The sequence below is a fragment of the Lepisma saccharinum genome, chromosome 8 (genome assembly GCF_977018435.1).
Source record: "Lepisma saccharinum chromosome 8, izLepSacc3.1, whole genome shotgun sequence".
NCBI lineage: Eukaryota > Metazoa > Arthropoda > Insecta > Zygentoma > Lepismatidae > Lepisma > Lepisma saccharinum.
This window is the reverse complement of record NC_139236.1, coordinates 93,748,711-93,773,449: the sequence shown is the minus strand read 5'-3', so window position 1 is coordinate 93,773,449 and position 24,739 is coordinate 93,748,711. Positions and strand designations below refer to the sequence as shown.

At 39.5% G+C, this 24,739-nt stretch overlaps 1 protein-coding gene across 1 annotated transcript in view; it reads right to left on the bottom strand.

Moving 5' to 3' along the window:
- The window catches only part of LOC145991899 (neuronal acetylcholine receptor subunit alpha-3-like), a 28,712-nt gene extending 5,718 nt beyond the window's left edge, over positions 1–22,994 (bottom strand). Inside the window, exons 1-6 of the mRNA XM_083127932.1 lie at positions 22,896–22,994; positions 21,713–21,867; positions 20,392–20,575; positions 18,596–18,815; positions 16,851–16,985; positions 15,088–15,278 (exon numbers count right to left, since the gene is read on the bottom strand). Coding sequence (XP_082984058.1) covers positions 15,088–15,278; positions 16,851–16,985; positions 18,596–18,815; positions 20,392–20,575; positions 21,713–21,867; positions 22,896–22,994 — 984 coding nt within the window. The remainder of the gene's footprint in view (positions 1–15,087; positions 15,279–16,850; positions 16,986–18,595; positions 18,816–20,391; positions 20,576–21,712; positions 21,868–22,895) is intronic.
- Between the last annotated feature and the right edge of the window lie 1,745 nt (positions 22,995–24,739).

Sequence of the window (24,739 nt, the reverse complement as noted above, 5' to 3'; positions counted from 1 at the left end):
GAGTTCCTTTTGATTGTTGGTTGCCTGTGAAAAATATAACAAATGAAAAATTACACGGCCATGGCTTGCTGTATCTGGTGATGTTGCACATAAATTCAACATCACTGAATTAAAACACATGGGCCGGCCCCCGTGGTGGAGTGGTTAGCACATTGTGCTACGACGCCAAGAGTCCCGGGTTGGAATCCCAGCCTGGGCATGCGTGTTTATGAGTGTCCATTCATCAATTTCATCATATCATCACTCATCCCATCTTCGAAAATTAGCCAAAAGTGGCAGAAAAGTGAAGTAAAATAAACTAAAACACATTAGCGAGTTGGAATGTGGTATCCTTTGCTGTAAATATTTTTCAGTTTGAGCATGCGTTGTCAAGTTCGTAGTTTTGTAATTCTGCATCAAGCTAAATACATTTATAAAATATGACTAAAAGTCAGTGATGTGCGTCTACGCGTAAACAACGATAGTCTACATTCTACACGTAGACAATTTTATACACGTAGGTGACGTAAGCTATGTAAACAACATGGCGAGAGGTGATAACTTAGTAAAGGGCGCCGTGGAAGTAAAACAAAATTATACTGCGTATCAGTTGCTGATGTGTGAGGAGAACTTTTCATACTCTTTCTTCCAAATTCAAACAATTTCTCATCTAGGAAGAAACCTAATATAGGAAATATTCTAGTGTTTTATGGGAAAAAGACCACTCTTGCCTCACGACTGCCATCTGTTGTTTTTCTTGCATACTATTTATCTTCTTCCCTAGTTGATAATAGAAGAGAAGAGAAATTTTGTTGTAAATAGGATTCTTTTCAGTTCGTTAGGAACCAATTTAGTTGAAAATGTCACTTTCCTTTCATGAAACCCTTAAAAATAATTTTAATGCACTTTAGATTGTCTACGTAGCCTATGTAAACTACAACCCAATGTAATCTACGCGTAAATTACGTGTAGACAACGCATGTAGACGTAAACTTATAGTCTACGGCACATTACTGCTAAAAGTACAGAAGAATCGATATTGAATTATATCTTGATCAGTTCCGTCGTAACAACAATTGATTATGAAATTACGTACACAATAATGGGTATTAGATATACATATAATAGTGGTAATCGCTATTGTCTTATATTCAAGGAGCCCCAGATTAATTAGGCGTAACTTGGCGGGGACACTCGCCCACCTAACAAATTTACAGAATTAATAAGCTAATTGAACTTGTGTTAACCTCCTGGGACCTGAGAAGCAAGTTAATGAGTAATTTTTATGATTTCACAAATGTAACCGTAGCTTAGCAAAGTAGTTTTCGGCGCTATTTGTATGGGGTAGAAAACCTATTGATTCTAACCCCCTTTTTTAATTTTTTTTATTTAAGTTGAGTGACATAAAATGAAGTGTGGAGTGACTATTTACCATTTAAAATTGAGATACCCCCTCTTCCTGCAACCTCTCCCCTCTAGCGGCCACATACATATGTGTATATGTTTGTATGGATATGTGTATGTGTCAGTTAATACAATTCCCTTCCCCACCTCTGGAAATTTCTTAAATACCACACTGATACTATTCGCATAACTATGAGTGTTCACACGACTATCGTTATTATTCTAAGGTTGAATTCAATATATAGGGTCTTCAAAAATGGTAACAAAAGCCAAAAACGAAGCCTGATAACGGTTCTCGCTTCAATCTATTATATTTGGAGGCTTCGTCGACTTTTGAGTCGCTCTGTAGAAATGGGCACACATCTGAGTTTTTCTTTTAAGCCCTCTTTAATCACAGACACTGTAATCGGCCTACAGTTTAAAGTGGGATTCGAACGAAACACCTAAAACGTATATCTAACCCGAGACCATTGACTTACAAGGCGACGACGTTACCAACACGCCATCGGAGAGGCCGTGTACATCGAAAGCAAATGCAGTGCCTTGGGTAGTGAGAAAGCAGCTGTGGAAAAAAAATCTTTAAACCATTATTACAGTAGCAACAAACTTCTATTCTTCAGAACAGTTTGCTTTTGAGGTTGGGAAATAACGATACACGCTTTTAGCTTTTTTTACCTTATTAAGGTAAGAATTCGTGTCATTCTTTAGAATGAAGGGATCTGAACCAGTTAATCGATGGGGTGATGTAAACTACTCATCATTCATCCTCTTGATGAGACCACTCGTCATTGACATGACGAGTTATTGCTTGGCATGCGAAAGGTACAAATAACACAAAGGAATTAAACTACTGAAAAGACAATGGCAACTCGTTGGATTTTGTGAACCGTTGAACCTGTATCATGGCTGGGTGTAGGATAATTACCTGTCTAACTGAAGTCTGTTAGCTGAATGAAAATAGCGAAGTCCTCTGTAAGCTTCTCTCTTATGCTGACCAAAGCGTGCTTCCACTATCGACCTCCTGCCTTGCTGACCACCTTCCTCTACCAACTCAATTCCCAAAGTCCAGTCTCTTCCCAGCTTGTCTCACCTCTATATTCCCTGGCCATCGAGCTCTTCCTCGATGCCGAATCGCCGAATCGTGTTTATTCTAATTGCTACCATGCAAACCGCTGACACCAAACCCAGAAGTGTTACCTGTTTCCTGAATGCTCAGGAGGTTTGCATGGCACAACACAACGCATTGTAAACATGCCTAAGAGGCTTGAGACAGCTGGGAAAAACAAGTGAATGCCCTGGTCAACATGAAGCGTTCAGAGAGACTTAATAAAATAAACATACAATCCTAGGGATTGATACGTTCGCGCCTCCTAGGAAAAATTTTCTCCTTTGAAAATTTAAAAGTCAAATCGCAAAGCTTGACATGACTCAGGTTCGCCAATTCCATATATTTTCTTAAAAAACCCAAATATACAAAAGAAATACACCATAACTGTCTGTTGTTTGCCATATCCCGAAAGGAAAAAAAAATATTTATTCCCTAAACTTCATAATGAATAATACCCTTAATACTAACAAATGCGTATGTTTATACGATGTAAAAAACAATAATATATACTATTATAAGACTAGAAATCACAAAAGTTCGTGTCGTTAAGCGATAAAACTCTTAATGTATCACATGTGCATGCACGTAATGTGTATTATGTATAATTGCTCATCAACCTGCTCCTAGTCAAGAGTCTGTGATACCTCGCCACGCGGTAACGACTCTGTGTGTTCCGCGAGGCCAACGGCTGGAGCGTCTTGCAAGATGGAACGGAATTCACAATGTTTGTTTATATTGCCCCTCGATATAGACTCTTCAAATAAATAAAAAAACCTTAAAAAAGGTGCACAAGTAAGTACACGTAAGTAAGCATGTAAAACATTGTCACATCTCACTGTTTTGTCCGTGTGAAAACCTGATCATATCAAAGTGCGTATGTTTTACAAACTACGTAGCACTGCACTCCTAACATCGCCAAATATATAAACTTGCATGGCTGTGTTGCACATTCCAATGTATTATTATACAATATTCAAATGCATATAGTGAGTTACACTGAAAACTGTCGCTGGTAAAACTTAATTATAGCGTTCAATTTTCTCTTCTACATTAAACTGTACACTGTATACATATATCTGGCTTGGTGAATACCTTTGTATGACTGCACACACACAACAAAAAAAAATAATCTTGCAGTATTTTACCAACTGTCTACTCTGATTGAAAATATCAGAAAATGTCCAATGTGCAAAATGTATTTTAACTATGTACCATATTGGTGAAACAAAATTAACTGTTTGAAAAAAACATTTGCATAAAACTAAAGCATACTGTCTGCAATGTTTGAAAATACTGGAGCTATGCTTGTTATAGCTTGCATGTGCAATTGGATATCCATTGTAAAAGCTTCTTCTTAAAACAAAATTATGCACTAATTGATGCACTGGTCATTTGACACCACTGGCGCTTGTCGCTTCCTTGTAATATAATGTGAACTTGAATGCATATAAAACTGGTTCTCATGCATGGCACAAAACTGAAAATATGTATAAGGGCTATGGAAAAGTATTGTTTCCCATAATGCATGTTAAATAACCAAATAAATACACATGATAGGAGCTCACATGTGTATGTGTAGAAACACTGTAGCACAATTCTGTAATTATTGTTTGTGACCGGAACTGCTGTTTGTAGAATGTGTGTTTTCTATGCTTTTTCTTCTTTCTGGATTGCTTGTCGTCTTGACTGCATGGGGCAATGTAAAAAAAAAAAATGGTAAATTACCCGTAGAACTTGGGAGATGGGGAAAAGTTGTTGTTTGAACTGCAAACAGTGTGGAGGGAAATTTTATCTAGCTCCATCACTAGGTGTTGTTGATAATGTATAGTCCGCTATACTGGGAAATGTATGGTTGACTACATCCTTCCTGTAAAAGGTAGTCTCCGTGTAGTAATAAGTAGAAATGTCTGCATGTCTCCCTCAAATTGGTGGTGACGAGTCTCTTCTTGAAATAGTACTTAAAATATCAGCATGTCTCCCTCGTAGACTGATACTCAGTCTTTCTGCCTTGTAATAATAGACTGCCTGCGGATGTCCGTCTTGAAAAATGCCCATGGATGGTGTAGGCATTGCTTGTCCATGGTGCTCCGTATAGACAGGTTAGGTTAAAAGGAAAAATTATGACAAAGAAAGGAAATTGCAATAGGATGGGTATATATAATTCAAGTATGCATGTACACAAAACCAACTAATTTCCACTGCCTTTTCTTTAAAATCAAATTAAATTGTCTCATCAAAATAAAATATGATTAAAATAAATATATAAAATAATTGCCATAACTCTTTGAAAATAAATAAGGAAAATTTAAATAAAATATCCAACCGTAATTAAAATATTAATGTCCATGATTAATGTGTTGCCTTAACCTATTAATTATTACTGCGCTGCTCTAAATTAATCTGTTTCGCAAGTTGATGATGCTTATAAAAATAATATCCTAGGGTTGCGGATAATAAAACATTCCAAATAACAAAAACTAATATAGACATGGGCATAGGGTTTAGAACTAATTCCTTAAATGAAATGCTCTTACTAATTGATTGATGAAGTTGCTTTAAAGCAAGTTCAAGTGGAGTCCATTGGGGAATAGTGAAATCAGATAAATTCTTGGGAATATTAGGTAGTAATTCAATTTCTTGCATCTTTACTTGTTCGAAAGCTAAAATTCTTGTGTGTAAAATTTGTTGATCCACAAATTTGCGAAAAATCCTGATAATTAAAAAATAAAGATTGGCCTTCGTTAAGCTGAACTGATCTGTGCGTATTCAAATTATTATTCAAATTCTGAATGACAATAAATTGACCTGAACCTGATATTAAAATACCATTACGTGTCCTAATAAACTGGAATAATTTATTGTCAGTAATAGATTTCACTTCAAAATTACAAAATGTAAAATTAATAAACAAAAATAAGTGTTGCAAGCATGTTCTAAATGCTACTTCTGAGTTTCGTTGAAACTCCAGGTGGTAACAAATATAGCATCAGGGAATTAAAAAGGTGAAATTCAAATTTGAAACACAATAAAAATAATGAAAAACTTTCTCAATTTCAAATTTCCTTTAAACAAAAGAAATGTATCCACTCAAAACTTCTTGAGTCCGCCGTATACCTCAAATCACTTGGTCGTGTAAACAGACCCGCCGCGGAAAGGTATACTTGACTCATATAAGAATGGTGTGTCAATTCCTTAGGTATGTTTAAACAAAATAGATAGAGAATAGTTATGCTATATATTACAATATAAATACAAATTAATAATTATTACCTACTGTACTAACATTAACATGAAGTTAATCAGTAAGAAGTAATGAATTTATTGCTGCATTGTCGAGTAAGGTGCAAATTGGGTAAGTGAGCTAAATTTCCTAATAATAAATATTAATAATAATAATAAATTCTCAAGTTATAACATTTGTGGTAAACCACACTGTTTAAATTTGGAAAGGCTAACGATGCCGTGGCGACTTTTGCTGCACATGCCTGTGCCAATCACCGAGGCTTAGCCTGGCATGTTGCTAATAATCTTGATTACTCTAAGTGCATAAAGTGCTAAAATTGCCCTTTTGTAAAATTTCCCTGATTTTATCAAAATTTGGTTTGACTTTATCCAAATTTAAATCAAATGTACGTCGATTTCCCAAAAAATTTACTTACTATAAATATCTCTATGAAAAACGGGAAAATTTTGCGAGAAAAACGCAAAAAATTCGTCTTGTTGTTCCTTTTGTAAAATTATTGGTCGTGATTAGTCTGAAGTGCATAAATGCGACGTTTTATGGCAAAAGTTATTTATGTAACAAAAATTATCCCTAACATAGTTTACAAGAACTTCTATCGTGAAAACCAACTTCTGATGGCTATATACGTAACTAAACTGATCCCATAAAATTTTAATGGACGACCGCCACTAATGCGAAAAAATATGCAAAGCCTATGGTAAGTGTTTTCTGACTTCCAGCGTGTTCAAAGTACTCGGGAGAGCGCTTGAGTGCAGAAAAGGAATTCGCTGATACCAGACATTCTAAATTGTGCAAGGTTGCATTAGTGGTCGCTGGACGTAACTGAAAATTTCTCTATGGCGAGGAAAATCGTAGGCTCGCTTGTCGTGTTCGGTCGACATCTTCGGGTACGTTCGGGAAGCGGTCGGAGAGGTGGAGGGGAAAAAGTCGCTGCTTCAGGCAGCGGGCAAAGGGACAGAGGAAGAACATGCAAGCTCTGATTCGCTGACCACCAGCATGACGCGTTAAAGTTTACAAAACTTTAACTTACTACGAACAAGGTTTAGTAAGCGCTGCGGGAGTTCAAAATAAAGTCAAGGTCTTTGAACTGACGTAATAAATGGAGTAAAAAACTTCGTTGCGCTTGCGACAGCGTGTTTACTTGAACACTTCCGTGCTCGTAAAATAACAACAGTTGGGAAGCTGTTAGCAAACTAAATGACTAATAAACCTTGCATAAGGTACAATTAAACGTAAAAAATGAATTATACTGAAAATTTGAAACGTAATTAATATAAAATTCTAGGCGAATGTGAAGTCGTAGAAAATATGGTCTGTAAACGATACAACAGGTTCGGGAACCTGAGAATTTGGCTTACTTTCTGCTTTTAAAGTAACACTTGAAACTTTCTCAACTTTTACTGGTGACTGATTCGCAAATAACTCTTTAACTCCTACAACTGGCTGAACACAGGGTGAAATAGGCAATTCACTTTCCATTTTGCGACTGTTTTGAACAAAATTAGGACCCTTGCTTACGGCAAATTTCTGAACTCTATCTTTAACGGACAAAATATTCTTCGGCAAATCTATATTGTCGTCTTTAGTGACTAAACTATTCCTGGATAAATCTTGAACTTCTTGTTGTACCCTAGGTTGAATAATAATGGACTGAGGCAGTGGAGGCGGCAGTGGCGGATTTATAGTTTTCAATGGTACCACTTCAACAATCGGTGCAACATCGTCGTAAATCTGATCAATGGACGGTGAATCATTATTAAGTTTGCTTAACTGTAACTCGTTGGTACACTCATGGCCATAAATAATAGATTTCTTGCGTTGACATTGAAAATAACAGATTATAAAAATTATAAAAATACTAATAATAAATGTTGTTAATAATAAAATTGTAATTATATTATAAGGATAGTCAAAGGACTTGTTCAACAGATAAATAAAATTAGAAGCTTTTACGTATGGAAGAAATCCGTTTAAGATAACTAAAATCGCAATGATTTTCATGTTGCTTAGGCAATCAAAACAAACAGTTCTTCAAAGCTAACACGTACTTTAAGCCTGCCTAGTTTAATTAGTAGATAGTTTAACTCAACTTTTAATTATTTCTGACTCTAGGCTCAATTTATCTGCGTAATTTATTTATTTAAAATAATTTCTTTATTCTCTAAATTTATTAGCACTGTTTAACTTATCTTATTTTAAATTTTACTACAAACTTCTCTTATCTACTTTCAGGTGTTATTTCTATTCTTAAATACTTTGAAATCAATCGAACCGTACTGAGGTACAAGGTAAGAAAAAATTGAGACTGATTTACTCCTGACTACCTGAAAAAAATAATAATTATTATTTATGCGATCTTAAATGCATTAAAATACTAACATCACTAAAACTTGAAGAATCTTTAATTCTCTCTACTCATTCTAAAATATGCTTAGCATATTATTGTGGCAAAGCTTTAAACTAAAACCGTTGTGGTTTAATCATAATCATTCTGCGATGGCAGAATGGATTTCCAGGATTTTGGTCTAGATCCAATATCCGAAGGAAAATACTTGTATTGGGGCGCAAAAAAATATCGTGACGTCGACGTCTACATATTCATATAATATAAATATTCTCATAATTGGCGCTTAAAATAAACTTTGCTAAATATAATCATATACCTTCTTCTGAAGAGTAACTAATAAAATTCTAGTGATGTATTCGCTGAGCTAGTATTATTACATACTGCAAAAAACTTTTGTGCCTAAAGCACTTTATTAAATAATAAGTCTGCTTTTAATCTTTAATATTATTAGTGCTATTTTATTATAAATTATTATTATGTTACGCAAGTGAAATTAAAATGTTAAACCTGTTACTTATATGACTTTTCAATTTTAGTGACCATTATCCGTGCGTGAGTCCGCGTTGTCCTCTTGATGATCTTCATCTTCACCTGCCAAATTCTCTTCGCCTTCACCGTCATCAGGCGCATAATATTTTTTAAGTCTCTGGACAGCAATAGAGTCCACTACTGTCTTTCCGCGCTTGTTTTGGAATTCCACCAGGTATGTATTCGGATTCTCTTCTTGAATAACTGTGGCTGGGCCTTTATAAATACCTGAAAAGCACCGTGCGGTTCCAATTTTCTGGGTGCTGTCAAAAATTAATACTTGATCGCCTGGTTGAAACTTGATCTGTTTCCTCTTCTGATCGTAATATTTCTTCACTTCGACATGTCGTTTTGCTAAGTTATCCGTAGCATTGGTTCTTGCTTTTTCCAATACTCGGAACCGTACATCATTCTCCACATTTTCACAGCTAGGTGTGTGTAATGCAAGCTCCCAGGGCAAAGTAGGTTGGAATCCATGTACTAAAAAGAATGGGCTATACCGCAAATTCTGATTCCTGGTAGTGTTATAACTAAATACACTTGGCTGTAAATATTGGACCCAATCAGTGTGTTTTGAATTAACATAGCACTTCATTATACTCTGCAGTACGCCGTGGTTACGTTCCGAAAGACCTATAGAGTTATGAAGACCGACTGGTGAAAACTTGATGTTGATTCCCAATTTATTGCCAAGTTCCTGGAAAAGCTTAGATTTAAATGCTGATCCGCGATCCGTGTAAATATCCTGTGGGACTCCGTAACGTAACACTATCTCTTCATACACAAATTCTGCTGCTGTACTGGCCGTGCAATCTGCAACTGGTTTGGCTATTAAATAGCGCGTCCCAAAATCTGTGGCAGCGATTATGTATCGATGACGAAGATTGGATGAAGGAGGATATGGACCTGAAAAGTCCAGGCAGATCCGTTGAAATGGCTTCTGTGCGGGAAAAGTGCACAGTTCCCCTGCTGGTAGACCTGGACGGCGTTTATTCTGCTGGCATGTTATACATTCCCTAATTTTCCTCTGTATAAATAACTTCATATTTGGAAAATAAATTCTTGGTAAAGCCACATTGTAACACTTGGTAAATCCAAGATGAGAACCTCCTATGGGTGAAGCATGGAGTGTCTCAATGACAGAATCACGTAACGTCATTGGAATGCATAATAATTTCTTGGTAGTAGCTCCTAATTTCTGCTGTCTATATAATAATCCATCTTCCAACACATGATGATAGACCTGCCTCTGAATGCATAGAGGTAATGTTCCATCGTCCCTGTCTGGGTCCTCCAAAACTTTAATAATTGGGCCAAAAAATGAATCCTGTCTCTGATGTTCCGCGACATCTGTGCTTGCCTCAAATAAAGTAAGTGTCCTGGGTTCGGGAATGTCCTCTTCAGTGTTGCCATCCTCTACGTTTTCTCCACATTCTCTGCTGAGGGGATCGGCGATATTCTCCGTAGTTTTAACATGGATCGGTGTAAATGAAAAATCCTCCAAAAGGTTGCTCCATCGAAGAAGCTTTGAGCTCAAGTTACGGGATGTCCTAATGTACGTAATTGCTTTGTTGTCTGTGTATAAATCAAAATGGCGGCCAACAAGATAAAATCTAAATGATTTGAAAGCATATAAAATTGCAGTTAATTCTTGCTCAATAACACTCAATCTTTTTTCAGTGTCGGTCAACGTTCTACTGCAGTATGCACATGGCAAGTACTCTCCTTCTGCATTGGGCTGCATTAATACGCCACTGACCGCATGAGATGAAGCATCGGTGAAAACTTTGGTGTTCTTCGCTGGATCGTACGGTAACAAAACAGGTGCAGTAATTAGAGCTTCCTTTAATTTCTCAAATGCTGATTGTTGTTCAGGACCCCATGTAAATTTCTTGCCCTTACGAATTAAACCCTGTAATGGTGATGCGATATCAGAAAAATTCTTGACATATTTCCTCACGTAGCTGCAAAGACCTAAAAACATTTTAACCTTCTTCGTTGTGGTGGGAACCTTATAATTCTTAATGGATGACAGTATTCTATCACTTATACGATAACCATATTTGCCCACATTGTGGCCCAAGGCAATTGTCTCATAATATCCAAATGAACATTTAGGTACAGCCAATTTCAATCCGGCAGGTCGTAAACATTGAAACATTTTCTCTAAATTGACCAACATATCCTTAAATGTATTGGCAAAAACAAACATGTCATCGATATAAAAGGCAAAGTTATTGTCATTCATCCCCGCTGTAGCGAGCTGAACACATCGGGTCATTGCCGCAGGAGAAGTCACATGTCCCATTGGTGTAAAGTTCATCGCAAATTGTCCCCTGGCTGGTATAGTAAAGGCAGTGTACTTTTTCGATTGTTCCTCTAATGGTATTTGAAAAAATCCTTGTTTCAAGTCAGCACTACAATAGTAGCTCTTACCGGCCATATTGTGCAATATCTCTGAGATATTTCCTATAGAAACTGCATCGAAAACGGACCTGGCATTCAGCAATCGAAAATCTTGCACCATGCGATAAGCTCCTGATTTCTTCTTGACAAGAAAAACTGGTGAATTGTACGGTGATGTTGTAGGACTGATGACCCCTGCTTCTAGCAAGTTGTCAATTTGCTGGTTAATTTCCTTACGCAGGTGAACTGGTATAGGGTAAGCTGGGACGTGAAATTCCGAATCGTCCTTTAACTTTATACGATGCGTATAATTAGTGGCACAACCAATGTCCTGCTCAGACCAAGAAAATACATCTACATATTTCTCTAATAATTGTCGAAGTTGCAACTTCTGATCGGGTTCTAATGCTGGATTTATGTCAAATTTAGTAATGTCGTGCACTGGTTTTGTCACGGTGCCAGTCTCCTTGGTCACCATAACGTTAGGTCCTTCGTCGTCTGCAATATGACGCGAAGCTGGTACTGGATTTTGCCATGCCTCTGCGGTACCTAAGCGTGCCCCTTTCCTAATTTTAATTTTGTAAGAATTTGGATTAGTAATCCAAATTAAAAATGACTCCGGATTTACAATGGCTCGAGGCACCATTAAGCCTGTGTCCATTTGAAACTGTAAATCTGGTTCCAAATAAGTTAAGTTTTGATTACTAGAATTTGTCAATTTGACAGGAATGCACAAATGAGATCTAGGTTTGATTCTAATTTGTCTGAAAGTTACAAATTCCGGCACATATAAATCCCTGATCAGACTAGCAACTTTTATGGAAACGTCAAAGGTCTTTCGGTGTTCCGTCCTTAACTGGTTTCGCGGAGGAGTACCAAATCTCCTCAATGTGAGTCGATTTTGATCAAAATCCAAATTTGCCTTATGGGCTCTTAAAAAATCGTTTCCCAGGATTGTCCCATGTTCAAAATTTGGAATCATCCGAAAAGGATGGGTAAAATTACGGCCGTTTATTGCAAAAGTTAATAGGACAATCTCTTTAATTTCAATTTGTTCTTTTGCTACTCCCCTTATGGCCGTATGAATTTTAAATCGTTTGGCGGTTGAAGGAATGCCTCGATCACTGGTGACGGATACTTGGCTTCCGGAATCCACGAGAAACCTCTGACGTTGTCCCCCTAATACTGCGTTAATATAAATTAATTCCTCATAGGGGAAAGTAGAGACTGATATCTGTTTGCCAACGAAATCTGCGCATACGTCTCTTCTATGGGCAGTCATTGTTCGTTTAAAGCCTCCGTGTTCTGAAAACAAGTGGCTGCTGTGTGATTAGGGTAACTACAAATTGAGCAGCGTGGTCTCCCCCGTTGCTCTTCCCTGTTTTCCTGGTCTCGCCCTGCTGACGACGAGGAACCCCGCGAGTTCTGTCCGCGGAAGTTTCCACGTCCTCGCCATTGTTGGGTATTGCCGTATCGCCTATTGCGATCTGTGTTGTTACCATTATTATTACGTCCATTCCTGTACCCCCTATTGTATTGTCGTCTATTATTATTACCCCGATAGGCGCCTCTATAATTATTTTTTGACTGATAATTATCCTTATTATAATGTTCTCTAATTGGCTTTGGAGTAGATGAGTCGGTGCCAGGGTTCTGGGTTTGATCCTCCATGCTATCCAATCTCAAAGTGAGACTGGCTAATCTCGCTTCCAGACCAGTTTCCTGAGCCTGGACTTGAGCTTTGGTATTGTGAGGATTGTTAAATAATTTCAGTTGCTCAACCTCCTTTTGTAATGCTCTGAATTTTGCCTCAATGTCTGAAGTGGGTCGCGCTTGCGCTGACTCAGCAGTAGCCAGATTGTTACTCTGCAGTAAAATCTGCTGCTGTTGCGAAAGTGCTGATGGATTATGCAAAGGAGAGAATAAACTCTCTCTTTGATCTTCGTACCTCAATTCCTTCAGCTTGCGCTGTCTCATCAAAAATTGGAGTTTCTCAAAGGATTTTAAATCTTTAAGCAACCCATGCACGGACTCATACTCTTTATGGTGGATATCTTTCATGTAATCCACCTGTAAACCCAATATGATCTGCTTGATCTGTTGTTGAATACTCATTTTAGGGTCTGCCTTGAGTAGAAGTAATTGTTTGTCCCGAACATAATTCGTAACTGGCTCAGTGTCTTTGTGTAATCTATATCGAATTTGCTCCTCGATCTGGAGTTGATCCAAGGACCCTGTAAATTCGTCTTTAAATTTCTTCTGTATCTCCTCGTAAGTAACTTCCTGATTTGCTGTACCATCTTTCCAGGTCTGGTACCATCGTAATGCTGGCCCGGCCAGAAGGGCTGGAAATAATTCCTGTTTGCGGGCATTATTCCATCCATTTAATATGGCAAGGCTATCCACTTTATCTAAAAATTTTGAAACGTCCTCCCCGGCTATCCCCTGAAATGGGATACCCTCTAAAATAGTTGGGGGAACAAACTGCGACTGAGCCATTGTTGCGAATTGTGTTTGGTCTGAATCTCTAAAATCCTGATCCTGTTGCTCTAATTGTGGTGCATATTTCTGTTTTTCCAATAATTCTCGCTGAAGGCGTCTAGTTAAGATTGGGCTACGTTTAAACTTGGGGGTGGAACTTGCAGCTGGACCGCTGACATTTAAATTAAAACTTGTAGTCCCTCGTGCTATATCTAATAATTGATCTAATGTTTCGTCGAGTTCATCAGCAAGGTGAAAGCTCGACATCTATCATGGCAAAAATAAATTCTTCTCCCCCCATAAATGCAAAAGCTTTAAGCCCTATGTATTTTCAAAATTAATTTTGGCAAGGACATACTAAAAACTAAATAAATGAGCAAAATTTTAGGGTGGGTAATGAACTAGCACTCACTATGAGTCAAAATTTGGGGTGGGGTTGAATCCTAAACTGGTTAACAAACTTTTTTCTCATCGTATTTCCGAAAAAATGCATGAGAAGCCCTAGCAAATCCACCACGTGTCAAAATTTAGCTAGGGGGTTAAATTTAAACTGGTTAACATTAACTGCAATTCTTTTCATTTCTAAAAAAAAAGAAAAGACCCGCAAATCTCCACCACGTGTCATTCTTTAGAATGAAGGGATCTGAACCAGTTAATCGATGGGGTGATGTAAACTACTCATCATTCATCCTCTTGATGAGACCACTCGTCATTGACATGACGAGTTATTGCTTGGCATGCGAAAGGTACAAATAACACAAAGGAATTAAACTACTGAAAAGACAATGGCAACTCGTTGGATTTTGTGAACCGTTGAACCTGTATCATGGCTGGGTGTAGGATAATTACCTGTCTAACTGAAGTCTGTTAGCTGAATGAAAATAGCGAAGTCCTCTGTAAGCTTCTCTCTTATGCTGACCAAAGCGTGCTTCCACTATCGACCTCCTGCCTTGCTGACCACCTTCCTCTACCAACTCAATTCCCAAAGTCCAGTCTCTTCCCAGCTTGTCTCACCTCTATATTCCCTGGCCATCGAGCTCTTCCTCGATGCCGAATCGCCGAATCGTGTTTATTCTAATTGCTACCATGCAAACCGCTGACACCAAACCCAGAAGTGTTACCTGTTTCCTGAATGCTCAGGAGGTTTGCATGGCACAACACAACGCATTGTAAACATGCCTAAGAGGCTTGAGACAGCTGGGAAAAACAAGTGAATGCCCTGGTCAACATGAAGCGTTCAGAGAGACTTAATAAAATAAACATACAATCCTAGGGATTGATACGAATTTTAGATAAGAGGGGTTTTCCTCGTATAGTTTGAAGGGTGCATAATAGTCACATGTGCCGACTCACGCACCCAAAGGTTTTAACTCTCTCATTCATTCACATGGTAGCAACTGGTACGGAGTGGACTCAATGTCTTCAGAAGCTATAGATTGAGTAGGGCATGGAAATCTCTTATCCTGGACAAGTCACACAAAGTCAGAGGACTTCCAAACAAGCAGACCTCATACCAAGCTCCAACATATCATGTACCATCACACAAAAATGGAGGGAAAGCAAGAAATAGTACAGTTTTGAAATTGTTACCTCAGTTAGTTGTTCCTCCGTGAGGTTGGAAACATTGACGAAGACTGCTCTGGCGACGTAGCCCAGAAGGACCTTCCGGAGCAGCAACGGGGCCCGGACGCCCCTAGAGCCGAAGAAGTGGATGTTGAGGATGGCGACGGACATCGCGGTGGCAGAAGCCACGAGAGCGATGGTGATCATGTAGTATAAACCTATGGTAGGAAATGGGAGAATGGTATTTGAATAAGAAAAATACTGTTCAGAAAAATCGACTTAATACGTACATTCATCGCACAGACAGACAGACGGAGAGGGAAAGGTAACGAGAGATAGCGAGATAGAGGGAAAATGGGAGAGAGAATAAGAGAGGTATAAAGAGAAAAGGACAGGAGGAGGAAGTGATAGATGAGAGGAAGGAAGAGAAGCAGAAAAATCGGAGACAACCTGAGAAAAGAGGAAGATAAAAAGAAAGAGAGAAGAAAACAAAAAAATAGAAATATGAAAAACAAGAGAAAGGAAGAGCAATACAATTTTCAGGGGGAACAAGAGAGAGACGTGGAGAAACAGAGAAAGATTATGAAACACACACAAAGATTATGGATATACATTATAGATTATGTAGTCTAGTATTATGTGCAGGGCTCGAAATGGGAATTTTCACGAAACGGAAAGCTTTACTTTCGTTAACATGTTGTTGCCTGTTTTTTGTCTTTCACAGTGACGACACAGAACCTAACACTCAGGTCCATTTCGAGCTCTGATTATGTAACCTTCTCCATTCCCCTCTTGTTTCACGTATTTTAAGTCCTAATATCTAACGCTTTTATTTTCAGAAACTCTTTATCACGTTACTCTTTTAGCGTAAGAGACCACGTTTCACATCCATTGAAAACTACAGGCATAATTACTGTCTTCTATACTTAAAATTTAAAATTATTTGATATTCGTCGGCAGGATAAAACTTTACGAATGGTACTTGCATTACCTGAATTAAGTCTGTTTTAATACTCTCATTTTTGTACATTAACATTACTTCCAGACATTTCAATTTAGAAAGTAGTTGAAAAATTAGTTGTCTATAATTATGTAATATCACAAAAGAACAAACATCGAAACTGATGTAGAGAAAAAAAAACAACATAAAATCAAGTTTTAGTGATGTTCACGTTAAGTGTTAGCAAGATATTTTGATTTTAGAGTGAGATTACTTTCGTAACATCTCTGGCTGTTTTGCATTGGTAGCTTTGGAGAGAGTAATAAGTCCCGGAGCAGCCAATCAACAAACGAGTCGCTGGCGTCATCTCAACTCATCACCTATCGCTATACCTGTTGCTCGCGCTCTGGACTGTTGGTAAAAAAAAAAAAAGGTAAAGTGTTCCCCTGTGCTTAGCACCACGCCATGAAGGCGTATAGGGGGTGTGGGGGTAACGCCCCACACTTTCTTGATCCGGTCGTGAGTGGGGGTGATGTGATCAGCATCACGCCCCTGACCGCCTTTACCCCCCAGGGTTTCCCCCAGGTACCCATGTTATTCGACGCTGGGTGGGCGCCGGGGCCGCTTCCATCGTTAGAAAAGTTCCCGGATTTGAACCGGCCGGGGATCGAACCCGGGACCTTTAGCATGGTAGTCAGACGCGTTACCGACTGAGCCACCGCGGCCAGTGGTGGACGTGATGTGATCAACAGAACTGGACTGTTGGTAGGCTCACTAACTGGACTCGCGCTATCAGCTGGAGTTGTTATGAAAAGAATCTGACTCTACCTTCCATTACCCGGAGACTTACTGAGAAGGGAGATGGTGTCCGTCGCTGGGAGGTCGTTCTTCATGTTCATGAAGAACACCACCATGGTGAGCATGGCGCTGATGCCAAGGGTCATCTTCTCCCCGGAAGTGTTGGGAATGCAGAACACCAGCAGGGCTACGGAACGAAGCAAAAGGAGGGCTGTGATACAGCATCAAGTCGTAAAACTTCACCTATAGGCTACTTACTTTGGAGAAATGATCTTATAACTCTAATAATGACACGAAAGACAATGCATTTGTTTCTTGAAGTAGAACTGAGAAATCTACATTTTTTTGCCATTTGTTTCACCACTCATTCTGTGTAATTTGAACATCAATTTATAAAAAAAGTATTGGAATTAATGCAGATCTTCGCCCAAGCTCAACAGCTTCCATCTCTAAATGCATTTTGTAATTGACTTCTTTCAATTTCTTATTACTAGTCAAATATTTCGTGTAATAATACTGAATGTGTATGTAAACTACGATGTACTTCATGTCTAAGTAATAGTGACAGCTCTACTTATTTATGAAAACACAATCAGGCTTTAATTATAAATACTGTAGAGTCTATTACACAGATACACGCTCGCTCGCACACACACACACATACATACATAAGAAGAACTGAAGCGGTCCAGTCCGTAGGGTATTTGGCTGCCAGGGGGAGATCTGGGTTCGATTCCCGGGGTGACTGATTTCAGATGAAAATTATTTCAGCAATGTCCCGGCATGGAGCAGTGGCTGGTGGCATTGAATTATGTGAAAGGCTAGTAGCAGAAAATGTAGTAATGGAGAAAATTAGATGAATACGTACACATACTTATTAGAAACCATTACCCTAATTCAGTGCCACCAGCCACCTCTGATAAATTAGCACCTTGGGGGAGGAGGAGAGAGTGGCTGGAGCTTAGTGTTGATCACATCACGTCCACCAATGGCAGAGATCGTGGGACTCGTACCTCCACACTCCGCATGTGCCTCCAAGGCATGGTGTAGATGGAGATGATGTGATCAACACCACGCTCCGGCGTGACGTATGGTTAACCCTCTCGCCTTTCGTATAAGCGCTCCTGTGTTCAATCCCCGGTGGTAATGAACACTAGGTAGTTCCAGTCTTAAAAACCAGAACATAACGGTGATGGGACTAGATGCGCTGACCACAAGTCATCCAATGAAAAGCAACTTGGCAGGAACTGGCAACTTGACAGGTTGATGCGCCATCGAGTTAATTTCTCGTACATATATAAACAGTAATAAACCTCTATGATAGGTGTCTGTTTGTCAAATAGACGACTGTGTCCGACAGGTACAAAGAGCAGACTTGAAGTATGGTCTTGTCGGAAGTGACGTCGAAAGCGCCGATTAAACGAACAATCAAGACCCCAGCACGGAGCACGCATCGTCGCAGGCTTGAGCACGTGCCTCGTAGACTCTGTTCATTTGTTTGAAATCACGGAGGTAGAAAGTCAGCAAGTTGTTGGTTAAAAGTTCTTCTAATGTGTGGAAATGTATGTATGTGATTTCTATGATGATGACGTGTTTAAAACGCGGGAAGAACAGCGTGTCCTCAGTTTTATCTATTGATCGTATTTGGCGCTGCAGTCGAAATGTAATTCGAAAAGACCGAACTTCAAGTCCATTCTCGGAGAATGCTCGCTTCAAATACCGTCTTGCCCTTTCGGACGCGGCCTCAATCAACGGTGGCACATTAATATCAACGAGAGAGTACGCATGTTTACTCACAGATGGCGTTGATGACGACGCAGGGCATAATGAAGGTGAAGAGGTAAAATGGCGGCCTCCGGGTGAAGCTGATGGAGACCTGCGTGGCCTTCAGGAAGGACTCGCAGCAAGAGTCCTCTAAGTCGAAGTCCTCGTGGGTGAGGTTGTCCAGATGGAACTCCCTGTTCGGGGTGTAGGCTGCCAGGAGGTCCTTCGTTGGTTCTCCACGGCGGTAAACTATCTGTAAAAGCGAAACTGTGAGTCAAGACCAGTGGCGGCGATTGGGAGGGGACGAGCGGGGCAGTTGGCCCCACTTTCTCCCCACTACAAAGGGAAATATACTGTATTTGCCCCCCCCCCCCCCTAGTTTTGGAACCCAATCGCCGCCACTGGTCAAGACTATACTGATCGCAGTCCCAACTGGTGGCTGATCTACTTTTTGCTAAATAGCTCTGTGTACTATTGTACTTACAAATTGTATCCATTAACGGTGCTGATCAACTCTCCCTCTCCCGTTTTACAGTACGTTTGGCAACATGCTGTGTATCCGACACTCATTTGTTTCGTCCTCCCAGGAGCTTTCGGTGCCTTGCCAGTCGAAAATGTCCAATGTCAGTCAAAGAGAATCCAACTGATTGCTGATTCGTTGTTTCCCAGCAGTCAGTTGGAATTGCGAGCGGTATAGGTCGATTCATTTGGTTTATTTTCGCTTTTCTGCCACTTTTGGCTAATCGCGAAGATGGGGATGAGTGATGACATGACGAAATACTTGAAGGGACACTCACAGAAAAAACTTCCCCACTAAAAAAAAGTACTCTTGAATATAATAAGATCTCATTGGTGGATTTGGATTTCGGTATAATTTCGGCTAAATTTAGCACGATTGGCAAGCCCAGGGCTTCAGAGGGCTGGCTGCAAAAATTACTTTTAATTTTCTTAGCCTTTTACCTTTTACTACACCACTCAAATGTTTAACGCAATGGAAGTAGACTCTGTAACTCCATTAACAAGCTTGAAAGAATGCAGAAATATCAATTGAAAAACAAATAAACCTTGTTTTAATAAAATTGGAATAAATAATAAAGAAATTTATAAGAATAAATATGTGCAGGGTGTTTCATTCACTCTCGGCCCCTGATTTTTGCGTATAAAAATCAAACTCTTGGTAATAATGTAACGACATTTGCTACGGACATACCTTGGTGGATGAGAAACATCCTGACGTCACAGCGAGTGTTGGAAGTGGTTGCCATTAGCATCAATGAATGTCTTCACACGCCTCTCTTATGTTACAGAAGGTAGTCACCAACTCATCAGGAGTCGCAGCGTCAATTTCCCGTCGAATGCTGTCTTGTGCTTTCCTTGATTAGTCCGTGGTTTGTTGCGATAGATCTTTCCTTTTCCAGTATGTGCGAACGAAAAACACACGCTGTTCCACTGAGTACCGACTCGTACTGTACTGCTTTGTTACTGTACTGTGATGCCGAATCACTGATTGTAAGCATGAACTTTCGACCGAACCCGAACATACACGAACAACTATGAGGTGCGTCACAACAGCAGGGGCAGTAACTCAGACTGAAAGCTCACGTTCGTACGATTGGCATTTAACGGCAGAATCGCCCAGACGCACGCGCATGCCCACGCAAGGCCTACAGAGACTGTGGCACCATCTCCAATGACGTCACCATGCTCCTCATACACCAAGGTATGCCCGTAGCAGATTTCATTACATTATGACGAATAGTTTGATTTTTGTAAGCGAAAATCAGGGGCCGAGTGAAACACGTCTTATGTCTTGAGACTAAGATACTTGCCGTGGACTCGTCATGCGTCCAGGAGGCGAAGACCATGGTGCAGCGCTGATGATCGAAGGGAAAGAACTTGACGTTGATGAGACACATGCTCTGGAAGATCCCGTGGGACAGAAAGGTGATGTCCCCGTTGGAGGAGACCAGCACGTTCGTGTTCTGGATGCCCTCGTGGTTACCAGCCGATACCCTGCTGGACAAAAATACATTTTTATTTCTGTGTACATTTTGGAAATTTCTTCTTCTGCTTCAGCATGACAATGCACTTGCTCATGCGTACAGGAAAAGCATTTAGGTTGAACATTGAAACGTTAAAGTGGAACAATTGCTCGATTCCTGGGATGAGTGGTTATTTGGAATTTTCCCGACAATGTCCCTGCATAATCGGGGGCTCACTTAACTTTTAATGAGTGGTACCTGAGGGCAACCCTGCTAGAGCGTGGTGCAAATCACCGCCACTACGGACCAATTTGATGCTGTGTGGTATTTTACCTTCACACCTGCTATGTTCACAGGAGATAGGGGAGGGTGTCAGATTTTGAAACAACATTGATGAAGTAGTAATAATACTACATGGATATTATAAATAATAACTAATATGAATTATATTTATTATTATATACATGGTAAAACTATTCTACTTGAGCCATTAGATGAGCAAATAAACGACACAAGTGTTACTTATATGAACAGGTAAATATTCTTACATTTTGTCATAATATTTACCCACGCCCCTCAATGAAGTATTGGGGGACATTTTAGGTCATGTGTAATAACTCAATTTTTTTCTGAAATTTGGAAAGTCTTTTATTATCTATTCGTTAAATTAAGTGGCATTTTAAAGTTTTTTCTGTTCGAATTCTAGTTAACGATATATATATATATATATATATATATATATATATATATATATATATATATATACACACACACACACACACACACACACGTATATAATGCGAGAAGATATCTAATGAGGATCCCCGACATCCTGTCGTTAATTGTTCCGAGATTAGAATCTTATTTTTATTTTTTTATTTCACGTCGCTTATCTACCACCTTTTGGCTAATCGTGACGAGTACGAGTGAAGATTAGAGATGAAATTAATGATGGGACATATTCAAAGAACATCCAAGCCGGGACTCGAACCCGGGAATTTCGGTGGCGAGATCAAAAGTCCATCACTTGAAGCCCTCTGTAACCAAGCTGGCGTTCAGGATCTTAGAAATAGAAGTGCGAGTATTGTGTTATCACAAACTTATCATTCAAAGCATGCACAGTGAGCAGCCATTTGGCGCCACCCAGGCACCAGAAAGAAGCTCTTACCCGTTGTAGAGCACGGTGTCCGGGAGCCAGACCAAGTGGTGGGGGATGTGGATGCTGGAGACGTTGTTGAACTCCTTCGGGTCCCAGGCGAGGCGGTAGTCGTTCCACTTCTGGATCAGCTCGCAGTTGGTCGTCATCACTTGCTCGCTGTCGTCCTGGGAACGAAAGGGCAGTGTGTGGTAACTGGGTTACGTCGACAGGGTGTATTTGCTAGGAATGTTCATGAAATAGAATCTATAAATAAAATTGCATTTGGCGAAAGAAAATATCAGTATAGATAAAATACTACAGAGCAAGGCATGTACTCGGATCAGTCCATTCTTAGAGGGTATAGATTAGTACTTTATATACTAAAGAATATGATGTATAAATATAACAGTTATGTTTAGGTAGGAGTCTCCCCGATGGTGCATTGGTAACGTCGTTGACATTTTATCAAGGGCACAAGTGATTCGGTTTGCATTCGAACCCGGGACCTCCGGCGTCGTAGCGCGATGTGCTAACCACTCCGCCACGGGGGTCGGCGAATCTTATATGAGTAGAAGAAACTATTAGTTTTAACTTTGAATTGTTGTTTCAAGTTCACTTTATACACAGAAAGACTAATCGGGACTGGACCTACAGTTTAAAGTGGGATCTAAACCACTGCTCCATCTGCCTCCACCCTGGACCCTTTCATTACAAGGCGACGACGTTACCACTACGCTATCGGGGAAGCCCTCCTTAACTTTGCCATCGAAGATAGGACGTTAAATAATATTCCATAATTGACTCGCCTGCCACATATAATACAGTAACCAAACTATTCACATCTCATGTACAGTCACCGGCAATAAAAATCGCCCTAACCCTATGCGATAAGAGGATTTTAATAGCAAATTTTCAATTGCAACCTCTATCATCGCCTTAGATTTCGGCAACACACATAACGCCTTGCAGAGATGCGAGTATTTAAGGATGTAGGCGTATCCTTCTTATTGCCGGCGACCGTACGTGCAGCATACGGGCATGGTTAACGAAGACCACTCTCCTTCAGTTTTTGAAGGTGAAAATTACATTTAGGTTCAGGGTGTTTGGACTGTTGGTTCCACATTAGTAGCAGACATATTTTAAAGAATGCTTTATTTGTTGGAGAAGCAAAATTATGCAGGAAAGGAGCACGCAGCAGAAGCAGCGAACTTACCAGAGAGATAATCCTGTAGAGCGCAAGGTTGAGGTGAATGATCAGAACCTCACTGGCGTTCCTCACCGGCCTCACGTGGGTGCTGTAGTTGGACAACATGCGCTGCAAAAGGGCCGACTCCACATCACTGCCTGCCGCCCTTCTAAGGGCCAGCGCTGGGGACAAGGAATCGAAAAGTTTCTTGTATTGAGTGCGAGTTCTAACGTCCTTTGTCTACTTCTACGATAGTCTAGGATATTAATTTGTTGAATTTGATATTGTATCAGCATGGTGTATAATACCTGTTGTTATTAATTTCAGTTTTGTTGCATTTTGCAAAAATATTTCGTTGAGTTAATATTATGCTTCACTGTCAGTTGTACTGTATAAGTTAATTTGAAATATGACAAAAGAAAAGGAACAAATGTTTGTAGACAAATTTGAGTGTTAATGCATGGAGCTTCTGAGATTGGAATCCAAGATTTCATTCAACTTTAGCCAAAAGGAAGCAGCTAATTGTTATTCGAAGTGAACAGGATTGATTCTTGAGGATTAGGATTGGAGACGATGATGTAAAATGATTAAAAGAAATACAGAATGGAAAAGACTCGAACCCAAAGCCATCGCCAGCGAAATCTTGAATCGAGTAATTAACTGATTTTGAATAATTGATTGGATTAATTTTACTTTACTTTTCTGCTTCTCCTGGTTAATCGATAAAGGATGAAACTGGTGAATAGACAATCACAAACACGCAATATAAGCTCCATCAGAGGATTATACTCGCTGTGAGTATAGCCACGTTAGCAACTCTCTATATGCTGACCAAGGCAGAAATTAATTTTATTTTAAAACACAAATTAAACGTAACGTTTCAACCTTCTAGCAAGGTCTTCTTCAGACTCTGCACCAAGTACAAACGTTACGTTTAGTTTATGTTTGAAAATAAAATAAATTTCTGCCTTGGTCAGCATATTAAGTTTTTCATATCATGGAAACAAGGCTTAATGGCATTATAATTGCACATATACATATACTCTTTCTTATTTTTTCTCTCTTTCCTCTCTAGGTTATGACGACACACAAAACTGATGAAAGGTCACTCATGAACAAGTCGGGACTCGAACCGTAATAAACATTGAAGACAGAATTATGACGTCGGGAATAAGGATAATGGATAAAAAAACATTTCGAGCAAGGCCCATCTCCAGGAAGCTAACAATTCGCGGCAAGCCACGGCACCTAGCGACCTGTTGAATGAGATGAGTCAAGGCAAAATGGATAATAACCCTTTTCCTGCTTCCACAAAAATAGGCAATAATTAGGCTGGAGAGTTCAATGAACAACCGATCTCTAACTACGCACTGGTAATGATCAGGCTGGAAAGTTCATACGCACTAACCGATCACTGATTCAGTTTTGTCTGGAATAAGCTTAGTCCTATTCGAAGGCTAGTTTGTTGGACATATAACCAGTTTTGGCCCAGATATGTAGGAAGGAACCTCACCTCGCCTACAATGAGCTATGGAAAATATATGAACGACCATTAAAGAATAGTTAATCCCCTCAAAATCAAACACCCTATCACTGCTAACACTAAAAGGATAATTTGGGCAAATATTTTATCAGTATTAATGTACATTTCTGCTTTACATTTTGGATGGAACTTATATTAATAATTTTCAGCTGTAATACAACTTGTAATTTTCTGGATCAGAAAATCATTGATAAGGAAAATAAATTCCTGAAGGAACTAAACAAAACAGACTTGCAGCATTAGATTTAGACATGACTAGTTCCGTTTACGCTAACACCTACCACATATCAAAGACAGAATCATGGCAACAGATGGCAACATTCTTCTG